Source organism: Coturnix japonica, chromosome Z, assembly GCF_054131305.1.
Source record: "Coturnix japonica strain WE chromosome Z, WE-NBRP24, whole genome shotgun sequence".
In the NCBI taxonomy this organism is placed as follows: domain Eukaryota; kingdom Metazoa; phylum Chordata; class Aves; order Galliformes; family Phasianidae; genus Coturnix; species Coturnix japonica.
Genome location: NC_140702.1, coordinates 71,517,033 through 71,531,146, shown reverse-complemented (window position 1 = coordinate 71,531,146; position 14,114 = coordinate 71,517,033). Strand labels below are relative to the sequence as shown.

General features: G+C 35.0%; 1 protein-coding gene across 2 annotated transcripts; it reads left to right on the top strand.

The window, feature by feature from the left end:
- Positions 1–3,840: 3,840 nt before the first annotated feature.
- On the top strand, positions 3,841–13,862 carry SYT4 (synaptotagmin 4). Of its 2 annotated transcripts, none has more exons than XM_015848232.3 (4): positions 3,841–4,285; positions 6,989–7,797; positions 9,088–9,208; positions 10,296–13,862. In XM_015848232.3, exons 1-4 carry the CDS (start codon positions 4,252–4,254, stop codon positions 10,601–10,603), a joined length of 1,272 nt encoding a protein of 423 aa, XP_015703718.2. In that variant the 5' UTR covers positions 3,841–4,251; the 3' UTR covers positions 10,604–13,862. The 2 variants fall into 2 exon arrangements, with proteins under 2 accessions (XP_015703718.2, XP_015703717.2); XM_015848231.3 differs by having other exon boundaries at positions 6,989–7,803.
- The last annotated feature ends 252 nt before the right edge of the window (positions 13,863–14,114 follow it).

Genomic DNA, 14,114 nt, shown 5'->3' with positions numbered 1-14,114 from the left:
TTACCTCATACATAGAAATCGTCAAGTTCTATTTTTATAATTGTTCCTTAACTCTTTACTGGATATTGTCCAGACTAAATTATTATTATTATTATTACTATTATTATTTCTTTTTATTTCTTTTATTTTTAAAATGAGTAGTATTAGGCTTTCCCCATATTTATACTATGGGATCTGGGGAATGATGACAGATCATTTGCTGGTGATGGGCCATCTTTTCCAGCCCCATATGCTTGTTTGAGGCCTCTGCTTTGGGAAGTGTACAGACTGTGTTGCTTAGCAACCACCCTCCCTTTGTGTAGAGGGTGCTCTGTGAATGCATGAGCATCAGTAATGTGACCACAGAAGGCCCTGATGTGATACAGTCAGCCAAACTGTATACAGAGATATTTTTCAGATGATCAATCCACTGCAATTCAGTGCATGCAAAATCTCACCCGGCTTCTTTTGATGTTCTGTCTCTGAGCTGAAAGTATTTGAGATTATTGTATTTAGTTTTATTGGAACACTGAGGAAATATTAGCTCAGCAGTGAATTCTTAGTCCATGTTTTCTGAAGAGCATTTTGCAAACTTCACAAAGTTTTTCTGAATAATCCATGTTGTTTTTCAGAACAGAATAAAATGCAAAGAAAGTGTATCCACAATGAGGGAGAGTCACTATTATATCAGAAAAAAAAAAAAAAAAGAAAAAAAAAAAGAAAAAAAAAGATCCTGAAATAGAAATTTAATTGATTAAAAAGCACAGAGGGCTCAATGATGATTTTTTTTTTTCTTTCCCTCTACTCACTTTTCAGAACTGTACATGAAGAAACAGTGAGTCAGCAGTATTTATGCTTGTGCTACTTACATGAGTGTATTCTATTCAGTTGCTGATGATGGGTCTAAGACGTACACTAGATGGTGCTTGCACAACACAGGGAACAAAAAGTACGTCTGTCTCAGGATGTGTCAGCAACTCAGTACTCTGCCTCTTCTCAAGTATTTTCACTATGTTCCATTATGTGGAATCCTATAATTAAATATAGAAGTTTCATGAATGTAGTAAAAGACTGGTTATCTGCTATTACACTCACCAAGAAATAAAATCATTCACTTACGTATTTGTTTATATACTTACATATGCCTATGCATACACTCAGTCTTATCAGTTCCAAATGCCTAAATACAGAAGAGAGATACATTTTCTATCATGTCTTGAAAAGCTACATTTGCACAGAACTGAGTAGAAGGGAAGGTCTCTGTACAATATTTTTGTACAACATCTACCACCACAGGATTCTTACTCAGTGTGTGATATCTAAGATGAAATACAAGGAGTTGGGGGGGGGGGAGGGGGGGAAGGGAAGTACTAATTTTAAAAAGAACATGTATCACATTTCAGCAAATTTGTCACAGACAGTCAAAATAACATAAAAGAAAAAAAAATCTGGATGCTGAAGGAAGGTCTTTCTGTGAACTATACATATATACTTATGAAAAGTATGGAATAGTAAAAGAAAATCTGAAGAAAGAATTTCTACATTATCATGAGCTTCAATATTTGTTTCTATTTAGACTAAGGATATCCCAGATTTCATTAATGAAAGTAATTATTATTATTATCATCATTGTCATCACAAATTATTTACAATCATACAAGTGTGGTCATGTGATGCCCTAGCTCAGCTAGCACTGGTAACCAAGTAAGCTATTTTTTGTACATTGTTTTTAAAGTCCAGTCATAATAACAGATTCTAATAGTTTAATATTCCAGTTAAAGATATTTTAGTCCTTTTTTTCATATGTGTTTTGATTATGTCAGCCATATCAAGAGGCTTGAATACCTGGAAAGGCGTCTAAAACTAAATGAAATTGTTTTCAGTGGATGTGCATTTTGAGAAAGGAATTTTGGTGAAAAAACTGTATTGGCAAACCACACCTAAAAGCAAAGTATCAGGAATGGTGTGGTGGGCAGGACTAAGGAAGTCCTCCTGCCCCTGTACTCAGTATTAATGACACCTCTCCTCAAGTACTGTGTTCATTTTTTGGCACCTCAGTATAGAAAGGACATGGAGGTGCTGGAACAGGTCCAAAGAAGGGCAACAAGACTTGTGAAGGCCCTGTGAGGAGCAACTGAAGGAATTGGGTCTGTTTAGTCTGGGGAAAAGGAGGCTGAGGGGAGACTGTATTACTCTCTTCCAATACCTGAAAGGTGCTTACAGCGAGTGTGGGATTGGTCTCTTCTCACTGGTGACAGGTGGTGGGATGAGGGGAAATGGCTTTAAGTTGTGCCGGGTAAGTTTAGGTTGGATATTAGGAAAAACTTCTTCTTTACAAAAAGTGTTGTTAAGCACTGGAATAGGCTCCCCAGGGAGGGGTTTGAATCACCATTCCTGGATGTGTTTAAAAAACCATTTGGATGTGGTGCTCAGGGACATGATTTTGCAGAGGGTTGTTAGTTAGGGTAGTATGGTTAGGTTGCAGTTGTACTTGATGATCTTTAGGAACTCAATCTTATTGATTCTATGATTCTATGTTTTTTAAATGGCTTAAGATATAAGAAAGTCTAAGGTAGTGGATACAGCTACACATGAAAGAGATGGGTAGTTACATGTAACAAGACAAACTGCTGAAAGTACAAAAGAAGGAGAAAAGCATAATTAATATTAGCCAATGTATTTTCAGTTCTCAAGACTAGGCAAGTGCTTTGGAAATAGCTTGTTTTAATTCCTTAGAATTCCCTTTTTATCATTACAAATGCCAAGGAGCTTCACTGGCTTCAATGTAAAACAAGAACATTCTTTGAATTGGGCCAAGACATACCAGCACCTATGCAGCCCATTGTGGAGCACAGTGATTCCAGACTATCTCAGCATTTGAATTTTGTTATTTAGATGAAAAACAACACCTGCTTCCCATTTATGCAGCAAAATTAACTGTTGGGATTCAAAGTTGGCTGATACAGTTCAATTTGAATCCTGAAGTCAGATGCCAGATGCTGGCTTTTGCAGCTCTGTTGCACTACGATTTGTTCTGGGTTACTATAGTGGCTCTAATTTTGGGCAGCCCTGCTTTCCTTTTCTGTTTCTCTCAATTCCTCTCATCTGCCTGCCACTTACCCCTATCTCTCTAAATGTTCTTAGTCCAGACTTTGGGACTGATATGCAAATTGTGTAAAATCCAGATATGTCTCAATAGATTCAGCTCTTTTCCAGGCAAGCAGGAATATCAAGAGGAGAAAAAAAATAAAACAAAACACATTTGCAGAGTGAAGGTTCAGGGTATTGTGTAGAGCTAGGTGATAAGGAAAATCAAGGACAGGGGATAGAGAGAAGGCACACTGAGAGTTATTATGATTCAAAAAACAGTAACTGTATCATATCAGTCATTGCAGAAATATGTTCTTTTCTGTTGGAGCCAAAGCATCTGGATCATCTGAGCTGGCATCTCCTTCACATCATTGTAGCCCATCCAGCTGATAGATAAATAAGCAGATAAATAGATCTTACCCCAGCAAAATAGACACACCCGTATATTACACAAGGTGCACTGAATCACAGCCATTAACATTCCTCTTTCTGTGTCCAGCAGAGGGTGGGTGCTCATATCCTGCAGCAGGGCAGTTAAAATAATCGATGAGTGTGTGTTCAATCCCCAGAATGATAGAAGGGGGGGGAGGGGGGAAAGAGGGGGGAGAAGGAAAGAAGGGAGGGAGGGTGTGGTGGCCATGGAGGGGGGGCAAGGGGAGGTGGAGGGGGGGGGGAAGGGAGGTGGGAAAGGTGCTGATTTCAGCCCTGTAGCGTCAGGATTGCGTCAATTTGGGTTTCAACCACGTCTTCAGTCTCGGTGCGGAGCTACTCAGAAGAACCAAAACAGGAAGGGGGTTGGAAATCAGTGTGCAGAGGGGAGGACCGACGCTCCCCCTCCCCCCACTCCTTCAGCCCGATCACAGCCTCCTCCTTCACCTTCCCCACTGCTTGTGTCTCCGGGTTTTGTTTTTGATAGTTTTTCTTTCTTTCTTTCCTTCTTTCCTTCTTTCCTTCTTTCCTTCTTTCTTCATTTCTCTCTCTTTCTCTTTTATTTATTTGTTTATTTATTTATTGTTATTCCTCCGTGGAAAAGCCTGCTGTCCGGTCTCTGCGAGAGAGCGACGAGCCGGGGCCGCTCAGCACCGCAGAGGTTGACTCTGCTAGCCCGGACAGCCTCGTCAGTCAGAGGCTCCAGAACCACGGACAGCGGCTCCAGTACCGCGGACAGAGAGCACCACCAACATGGCTCCGATCTCGTCCAGCCACCAGCAGTTCGGTAAGTGCGTCCCGGCCACAACTCCCTGCCACGGGGATGAGAAGAGCATGCAGGCAGCCACTACTGAGCCACCCCGGTGCCTCCCAGACTGCTGGGAGGAACAGAATTTCTTCTAGTTCTCTCTGATACCAGAAGTTGTGTGAATTTGCTTTCTCCCCTTTTTCTTTCTGTTCTTTTTCTCCTAGCCATTCCCTCTGGTATATCACTAGGAGAGAAGGAGGGGTTTGACTAGGTGCATTTTTGTATGGATGAGTTGGGAGTTGTTTTATCTGTCTTGGTTAAAATATCATGGCTTCGGAGTAAAATGCTGTAAACACATCTTGTGCCACAAACAAAATCTTCATCAAAGCCATTCTTGGGATAAGAATCCTTTTATCTTGTCATAGAGAAAGATTTGTAGACTGTTAGCAAAAGTGAAATATAGTTGGTTAAAGGACACTATTGAAAAGATGGGAATACAGTAATCCAGTGTCTCTGGCTAAATGTTCCTATCTGTCTATTTTTTGAGAATACCAATGATGACAATGAACTTTTCAGTCATGCCATTTCTATACACTTACTGTAGCATGAATAACTGTGATGCAGAAAGTTTTAGAGACACTGAAAATACGAAATGAATAGCATTACTCATAAAAGCTGTAAGTTGTAATGTTTCGGAACTCTGCTTTACAAATATTGACTCAAGCCTAGATGTTATTTGCTTTACCAGTGGTTAAATTCAAGGATCATTCCACTGACCTAAGTGAAGTGACTCCAAATTTACATCACATAACTGAAATAAAATTTTCTCCCAGGATCAATAGGTGTTGTTTCCTATTAGTACACTGCCTTGAATGTTACCTGATTTACATTATTACAACTTGTTGTAATGTAATTTTTTGTGAATATAAAAAATTTTAGATATCTTCTTCTTTCCTACCTACCCCACCCATCTGATATTTCTAACAACACTCATGACATCATCCTTATCTAATTACTTATTTAAAGAAGTTAATTAATATTTCAGATACTAAATTGATTTTACCACTTCTTCCAGTAGCTGTAGAATAAAAACACAGGGTGGTTTCCATTACTATAAAAATTTTAAATGCCAACTCATGAAAAAGTATTAAAAATGTATAGATCACTCTTGAAAGCTATTTAAAGTATTCTTATTATCTCTTAATTACTCCTTGCTTTCTACCTTTGTTTCATTTACTTTTAAATTTTTTCAGCTAAGATAACACTTGAAACTCAGACAAAAATGCTTGGCTTAGAACAACTCCACTTTTTAAAATTCTGCATATAATTTTTAGTCGCTTATTGACTTCTCACAGTTAAACATATATTGATACAGCTTGTGGGCAGAAGTGATATGTTTATTGTCAGAAGAAACTATTAACAAGGCCTTGCACTTTCTGTACTGGAACATTTTGTCCTGCTTTTTTGATAATGTTATGTTTTTTGTTTTAGTTTTGTTTTTTTGTTTTTTACTCAAACTCAAAGTTATGGTGGTAGTACATCTATTAGAGCTTTTACCCAGATAAAGCATGTTTAGTAATGTGTACAATAGGATAGTTTTGCTTTCCTTGTTCAGAATGATCTGCTAATTATTTGCTAGAGGAACTGTAACACAATTGGCTTTATGCATAAACAATGTCATTCTATTAATATTCTGCTAGTCTACTAGTGCAGAGAATAAAGATTAAGCTCTTATCGTTACACTGTGGGAGGTTTAAACTCACTTAGTAATGTTACTTATGGGCAAAATTGGATTTCCAATTAGTTGTGCTCATTTGCCCCTTCAATCCATGCTTGCAAATGGCTAATGATACTCCATATGCAACTGAAGTGTCCACATGGCAGTTGAAATTGAAACATTTGGATAGTTTTTTCTTCATTCAGATTTCAAATATAGGACTGTTATCAAGGTAGATGAAAATTACATTTTAATGTTTCTTTTATATACTCAAAAAAAGTGATCCATCATGTATGCTCTCTATAGCTTTGATTCATAGAGTCCCAGAATCAAAGCTTAGAGGGTATCAGTGATGCACTTAAGTTTCACAGCTTTTGACTCACATGCAACTGCCAAATGTTATATTCATCTGCAGAGGAAACTTGGCATGTAACTATTCTAAATTTTCTTAATAGACTTTCTCCTAGAATGTATTGAAAATCCTCTTGAAACTCCTCGGTGTTACAACTACCTGAAAAATTTGATTTCTTTCAACAGATACCTTCAGACAATTATGGGATCAGTCCATAAAGCTGAGTTGAATACAAAAAGCATTTTAGGAAACTATGTGAAAAGCAGATGATAAACCTATAAGGAACAGATATATCAGAATTCCATCTAAAAAATACAGTACAATAAAATCAAAGATAAAACCTGATCTAGTTTTTCTCACTGACATATAAACTCCAAAATTACACAAAAAATGATGAAATAGCTGATAAATTATTCATCATAATTACTGTTGCAGTGGGAACAGTATTTTCCTTCCAGACATCCTTTGTATGGAAAAATACTAACAGCATGAGATTAAACATTCACGCCTGCAGGTGGCGAACAATGCATGCAATGAAATGCACTTTCAGTATGTCAACTGCTCCTGTTACCATCTCGTATCAGTTTTCCTGCCTAAATTATCATTTTATTAAATATCACAGAGTAGAAGAAATTGCTGCTTATTTGCTTGTTACTGTTTATTTGATTTGCAGATGAAATTCCTACAGTTGTTGGGATCTTTAGTGCATTTGGCCTTGTCTTCTCTGTCTCCCTTTTTGCTTGGATCTGCTGTCAGCGTAAATCATCCAAATCCAATAAGACTCCTCCGTATAAGTTTGTCCATGTTCTGAAGGGAGTTGATATTTATCCTGAGAATCTCAACAGTAAGAAGAAGTTTGGAGTAGATGATAAAAATGAAGAAAAGAACAAATCAGAAATGTCAAAGAATTCTCTTCATCTTGACCTGGAGAAGAGAGATCTAAATGGCAACTTCCCAAAAACAACCTCAAAAATGCAGAGTTCTCCAGACTCTGAAAATTCATCTTCAAAGCACTTTTCAGAAAAGAAGAAAGATTCGGTTTCCCCTGATAGTTTAAAATCCACTACATCCCTGTCATCTGAAGAAAAACAAGACAAACTAGGCACTCTCTTTCTCTCTTTAGAGTACAACTTTGAGAAAAAGGCATTTGTAGTGAGCATCAAGGAAGCACGTGGGCTGCCAGCAATGGATGAACAGTCAATGACTTCTGATCCCTACATCAAAATGACAATCCTTCCTGAGAAAAAGCACAAGGTGAAAACCAGAGTGCTGAGGAAAACCTTAGATCCTGCTTTTGATGAGACCTTCACTTTTTATGGGATCCCTTATAGTCAAATTCAAGACTTAACGCTTCACTTTATGATCTTGAGCTTTGACAGGTTTTCCAGAGATGATGTCATTGGAGAAGTCCTCATTCCTCTTGCAGGAATTGAATTGTCGGAAGGAAGGATGCTAATGGACAGAGAGATCATCAAAAGAAATGTTAGGGTAACATATTTCTTATTTAAAGTTTAGAGGTGTTGTACTGGTTTAACTATGATACTTGAACAATATTGCTAGCATCCTGGGAAAAAAAAGGGAAAAGTTTATCAAATGTACTGCTGAGATCTTTTCATTAGGGCAGTATAAGGAAACAATTACACAAAAATAACAAAGTAACACTACAATAAGCATTTTGCAATAAAATGTTAATTTTCCAAATTCTTCTTGCTTACTCAGATGATCAGCAGGTTTTGGTGGATCTATTCACATTAGGTCAAGAGGCATAAATTAATTTTAATTTGCTTTGATGAGAAAGAATGCAAAAGAATATACTTTATTATACTCTTCCTACATCTTTCCTGTTTTAAATATATATATATTTTTCTCTCTCTCTCAATGTCTTTTAAACAATCTACATTTCTTCTAAAGATCCTAAGTTATGAGGGAGCTGTTAAAATTACACCAAAGTCAGTAGAAAAGCACAGTGATTTCACTTGGCTAAAACTATTTCAAATTGTTTTGTCTTATTTCAGAACAGAAAGATCATTTACAATAATCACAGAGCCATCAAAATGCATATGAATCATGAACACTTCTTTTGTTCTCTGCTAACAAAGTAGAATGTATATTGACTTTCATTTGGATTGTTTCCAAAGATCAAGCATGCTGAAAAATCAACTAAATGTCTGTCAGATAACATACCTATAACTCATATAGTTATTTTGCAATTCTTTCATTATATTGCAGTTATAACTATGTCACTGATGTTTTGTTGATAAATTAGTGGACTTTCTGATACATAAGGTATTTCCATATCTTGTTTCCATTGGCTCCCTCCTTGCCATGAAATAAATGACTCCTTCACTAATTGGCTACTTTAATTTCACAACTAAAAATATTTTACTATTTTTCATTTTGTGAATTACTTTTATTCAGTTTGCTTTTTTCAATGTTATTTTCACAAATATTTGACTTACACTGAGACTTTTTTACAGGATGTAGGATTTGACTTCTTATATCTGAAGCTAACAATATCATGTCAATCCATAATTTCGGAAGTTTATTTATTTTAAAGTCCTATGGCAATTGGAGATGTTGTATAACTACAGTACATGAAAATTGTATTTTGCATGCAAAGTATCACATCTCCATGAATTTTATCTTTCTGCACCAGTTTGAGATACAGTTATGCAACACTGAAGAAATGCTATTCAATCTAATTTCAAAGTTGGTCAATACAATTGCTCATAAATAGTTTTTCTTTTTTATTATTTCTTTTAATCTCCTCAGAAGTCATCTGGACGTGGAGAACTACTGATCTCTCTCTGTTATCAATCTACAACAAACACCCTAACTGTGGTTGTTTTAAAAGCCAGACATCTACCTAAATCTGATGTTTCAGGATTATCAGGTAATGTTTTCATTAATGAACAAGCCTTAAGAATATAAATCAAACAGAGAGAATATAGCTGAAATGTGACATCTCAAGGATTAAAAGTAGCACAGAAATGAGGAAGTGTCTGTATTATCTGAAGCCTATCCATTTCATTCATATCTAGGTCAATGTTTTATTTTTCAGAGATATTAAACAGTTCTTCAAACACATTAGTGTAAAATAAAGACAAAACACAGAGAAACATCTGTTCAAAGTGGAGACCAATGAGTTTAGTCATCGTCTAGAACAGGATTCATTTGTCATAAGTATAAGAAGATGTTTGCAGATACTAAAACATCTACGTATGGCAAAGATATTCAGTTTATTATTAGCTAATCAATACTGAGTGAGATTCATGTATAAAATATTTCAAATTTGAATCCAAGAGGCAATGAATCACATCTGTGTTGAATTTAGTCCACTGGGTATTACTGTTTATTTGACAAGATGAAAGGTGAAAATTTTCAGTGCTTGGGATACACTATAAAAGGAGTCTTTTCAGAACTCTGGTCTCCTAGTCTTGCAACAGTTGAAAAGTTCTGAGGAATGCAAAAATTCACTGGCCATTAACAATGTTAATATTATGGATTAATTTTCTTTCTTTCCCCAGTAACATATAAAATGTTTAAAGCCAAACCACATACAGCCAGGAAATGCAGTCTTAAATTTAAAGTTTAGTATTAAATTTGTTCAGTAAAAAGAGGTGGGAAAAATTTAATCAAGAGAATTAATTTGGGTAGAACCAAACCAGAAATAAATCACATCCATTTTCTCAGTAAAAGATTATTCTCTTACTTTTGAGATTTTAGTTTGCTTGAACCTTATTAGTACTGATGATTATCTCCTACTTATATAAAGTATAAAAATAGACTTCTATTACACTTGATTACATAGTGATTTGTATTACTAGCATCCATTGGAACTTTGAAACAAATCATCTTTAGTAGACTGAAAAATCCCTGTGATGTAGTTCTCTTGGTAAGTTACAGAGTTTACCAGTAACTAGATCAAGGAACTTATAAATAATGCAATATCTTATTTGTGTTATTTCTTTCTATTGCAGATCCTTATGTCAAAGTGAATCTGTACCATGTTAAGAAGAGAATTTCTAAAAAGAAAACCCATGTCAAGAAGTGTACACCCAATGCCGTGTTTAATGAGTTGTTTGTCTTTGACATTCCTTGTGAGGGCCTTGATGATATCAGCATTGAATTTTTGGTTTTAGATTCAGATAGAGGGTCAAGGAATGAGGTCATTGGTCGGTTAACCTTAGGATCTTCAGCAGAAGGAACAGGTGGAGAACATTGGAAAGAAATATGTGAGTATCCTAGGAGACAAATTGCCAAATGGCATATGTTGTGTGATGGTTAGCAGCTCAGAGCAGGGTTAGAACTTGAAAAACTATGTATATTTCCATAGGCAAGGAGCAGTTTTCTTTCTTTGCTATCTGTAATTGCAGGCTTGTAACTACGAGACTTTTTTGGGAGGGTGGGGAAATAAAAAACTTGATTGAATTATCAAAATAGAAGGTAGCTAAATTTTCAGAGTAAATAAAGGAATTAATATTTCAATTGAATTTAACTTAATTAGATTTTTTTAGCATTTTTCTGTAGTTTACATAGCCTAAAACTTCTGAAGCAGTATAATCTTCAACAAGAACAAAGTTGTTTGTGTGTTTTGTTTTTTTTTAAAAAAAACTCACCAGAAACCTTATTAGTACTGTTATCCTGAAGAAGATAACCTCATTGAAGTATACTGCTAGATCAAAGAAAAAAAACTGCAGCTTAATCTATGATTCTACGATTATTCTGGGAAGGCGCTCAGTCTATAAACACAATGGGGATTGACAGTGAATAAGAGGGGCATTCCTTCTGTCCCTCTGTCATAAACCTTCTTTTATGAAAATTCAATCATTATTTGTATGTTTTGGTTATTTATACTTTGATCATTCCAAAGACTGAAGAAATTTTCAGTGACTTGCTTTAAATACTACATCACGTGCAACTAGTTGTTTTATGTGTGGAAATACTGTATAATTATTTACATTTGGATTTTTTAATATGTGTATATATATCCTGTTTTATTACAGTGACTAAAATAGATGCATTCTATAAATCATCAAGTAAGTTAATGTATACTGTGTTGTCTAAAGGGCTCCTTTACGAATGACTGTACATGTTAGAATTTGGGATTAGGCATGGGCTAAACCTAGTAAGGATTAAACCTTTAGCATTTCATACCAAGTGAAAGCACTTACACTGAGATGAAGAAGTGTGTACAGGATACTTCTGTCACTGAACTTCCACTAATCATAGCTACATTTAATGTATTTCAATATTATTTAAGGAAACATTATTTCTCCTTTTGATTTTTTCATTAAATGAAAAAGAGAAAGAAAATCATGAAACAGAGTACAAAGTCTCATTCATTAGTTTAACTTCCTGAACTTCTGCCACTACAGTCAGTAAGACTGCTCTGAACAAACAAAGATTAATGCATTCTTAGACATTTTCAGTACAGGAAATCAAGTTAATGCTATGATTTATACAGCATTATGTTAGATGAAAGACTGGAAAAGTGCATTTCACTTTGATGACATGCATTAATGTCTACTGATTGCACTGAAAATTGGTGATAAAGAAAAGGTGTCATGGCTTCTTGTGTATGTGACGTATGTGTACTTTAATTTGTGTCAGTCTATGGGAATATAAAGTGCAAAAAAGATAAGTATATGTATAAAGGATTTAGGCCTATGAAATTCACTCTTGGTCATACCTAATATATTTTTAGGCTGTCAGAACTGTAGCACAAATACAAGCAGTTATTTCCTAAAGCTTTACACTGATTTCTGATATTAAAGTTTGAAAATACTGCTCAGAAATCATTTTTGATTACACTAAAATAAACAATGATATGATGATTTTACCATATAACTGCTGACAACTGACTTAAAAAGTGGAAAACAGTTTTCAGTATTTTTGCATACATCATTTTTTCACTTGTATTCCCACTGAAGTGAATGAGGCTATTTGGGAATAAAGGTACAGTGCAATGAATGGAAAGGTAAGAGAAGGAGGATGCCATTTAAACAAACAAACATAAAAACAAAAACAAACAAACAGAAAACAATAACAGCAACAAAACATTTTCAATGTTACATTATTTCCATTAAACAACAGATTCAGGTCTTGTTCACAACTTTTGCCTATTTCTTGTTGACTTTTCCTTGTTCTCATATGGCCAAACTATGTTTGCAGTAAAGGACACTGAAACATGAAATATGCAAGTAGAAAAATAATACTGGAAGAATTCTATTGAAGCTCTTTCAGATTTTGTGTGAGTAATTTCTTCAGTTTTTGAGAATGTGTTTGATATAACAGTGTTTATAAAGTTCTGTAAAAATTCATTTTCAAAATGACATAAACATGCTTTTTATGATCTTGCTCAATGTACAAAAAGAAAGTGTATTGTATGTATAAAGGAGAAGAATTCTTTCTTTCTTTCTTTCTTTTGAAAGCTGATTAATTTCTCAAGGGCTAGATTTGCCAACCTTGTTCATTGAGGTGTAATTCAAAGCCAGCCACACTGCTGAAGGAATGATGATCACAAGCTTTGGTGGGGTTTGAGATGCAATCACAGAGTAAAACTTGTCTTGTGAATCAACCCAGCACAATGAGGCTATGAACAGAGGAAGGTTTAATAGTGGCTGGAAGAATTTAAGATATTATTATATGACTAGAGTTGTTAACATTTCTGGTAAGGACAGTACTTTATACTAGAAGTGACTGCATCAAATATAGTGAGACAGCTGGCAATTCATTTGGTAACTGAAATTAACAAACAAAAAATAAGTCTTGTATGCTGGCCCACTAGTAACACAGTATCTCAGAAAGTCAGATGACAGGAATCTCCAGCAGACAGATTCTGACAAAGAGAAAAAAAAAACAAAACTGAACATTTAAAGTTAATGATGACCTACTAACAATGTTTATTTTCCATCTAACAAGTTGTTTTCAAAATTATTTTAAACTTTTTACAGAAATCTGAGGTCTGACATTTCTACCAGCTAAATGGCATTTGTTGGTAGGGCAATGGGTAGGAATGGGTAAGGGAAGAACATATATATATATATAATTGAAAGCAATTGGAAGTAAACTTTTTTTTTAATTTAATTTTTTATTTATTTATTTTTTATTTATTTATTTATTCCATTTAATGTAATGCTTAGCTTGGAAAGTTGATTAAAGACTTCTTAAGTGTCTATAAATCAGACAAGGAAGGAGCAAATGAAGACCTGTCCCAAGATAAGAAATTCTGCTGTTTTATAGCGCATTCAATTCATATTGTGGAAATCTTGAACTCTGTCAAGGATACTGTACTGTATTAAACATGTAAAAAAAAATAAAAATGTTTGTCTAAGTAGTTTACAAAAATAATAACTCCTTAAATGGAGACTGGGGATCTGTAGTAACTAAATACCTTATTTGTTATGGTGTTGTAACTCAATAGAAGCTGTTCGAGAGGAAGCATGGTGTATGAGATTTTGTAAGTTATTTGTGCTGGTTCTGTATGTTGTGCCATGTGTGTAAGACAAGAATAAAGAGATGCTTTTGTTCATCCCATCCCAAAACAATTACCCCATCAATGTATCTTTCCCAAAGACTTCTGCTGTTATTTGTTTTCACAGTCTGCCTCTCTATGCTTTTATCAAAAATATTTGTGCATAAATAGAATGAAAATCATTTTGCAAAATATTACCCAGGCTTATCACATGCTCTTTATTTTTAAACTCTAACTACATACTTTCATTTTTCTTGAATTTTAACATACACACAGGCTAGAACCTGTGATGTTATTGCCCTCATTGGAAAATCTGAACCTT

Bases quoted from the DNA above. Each gene is read 5' to 3' on its own strand.
- SYT4 (XM_015848231.3), top strand. From the start codon at position 4,252: ATGGCTCCGATCTCGTCCAGCCACCAGCAGTTCG. The intron at 4,286-6,988 runs GTAAGTGCGTCC...TTTGATTTGCAG, and splicing joins GTCCAGCCACCAGCAGTTCG to ATGAAATTCCTACAGTTGTT. The intron at 7,804-9,087 runs GTAACATATTTC...TAATCTCCTCAG, and splicing joins TCATCAAAAGAAATGTTAGG to AAGTCATCTGGACGTGGAGA.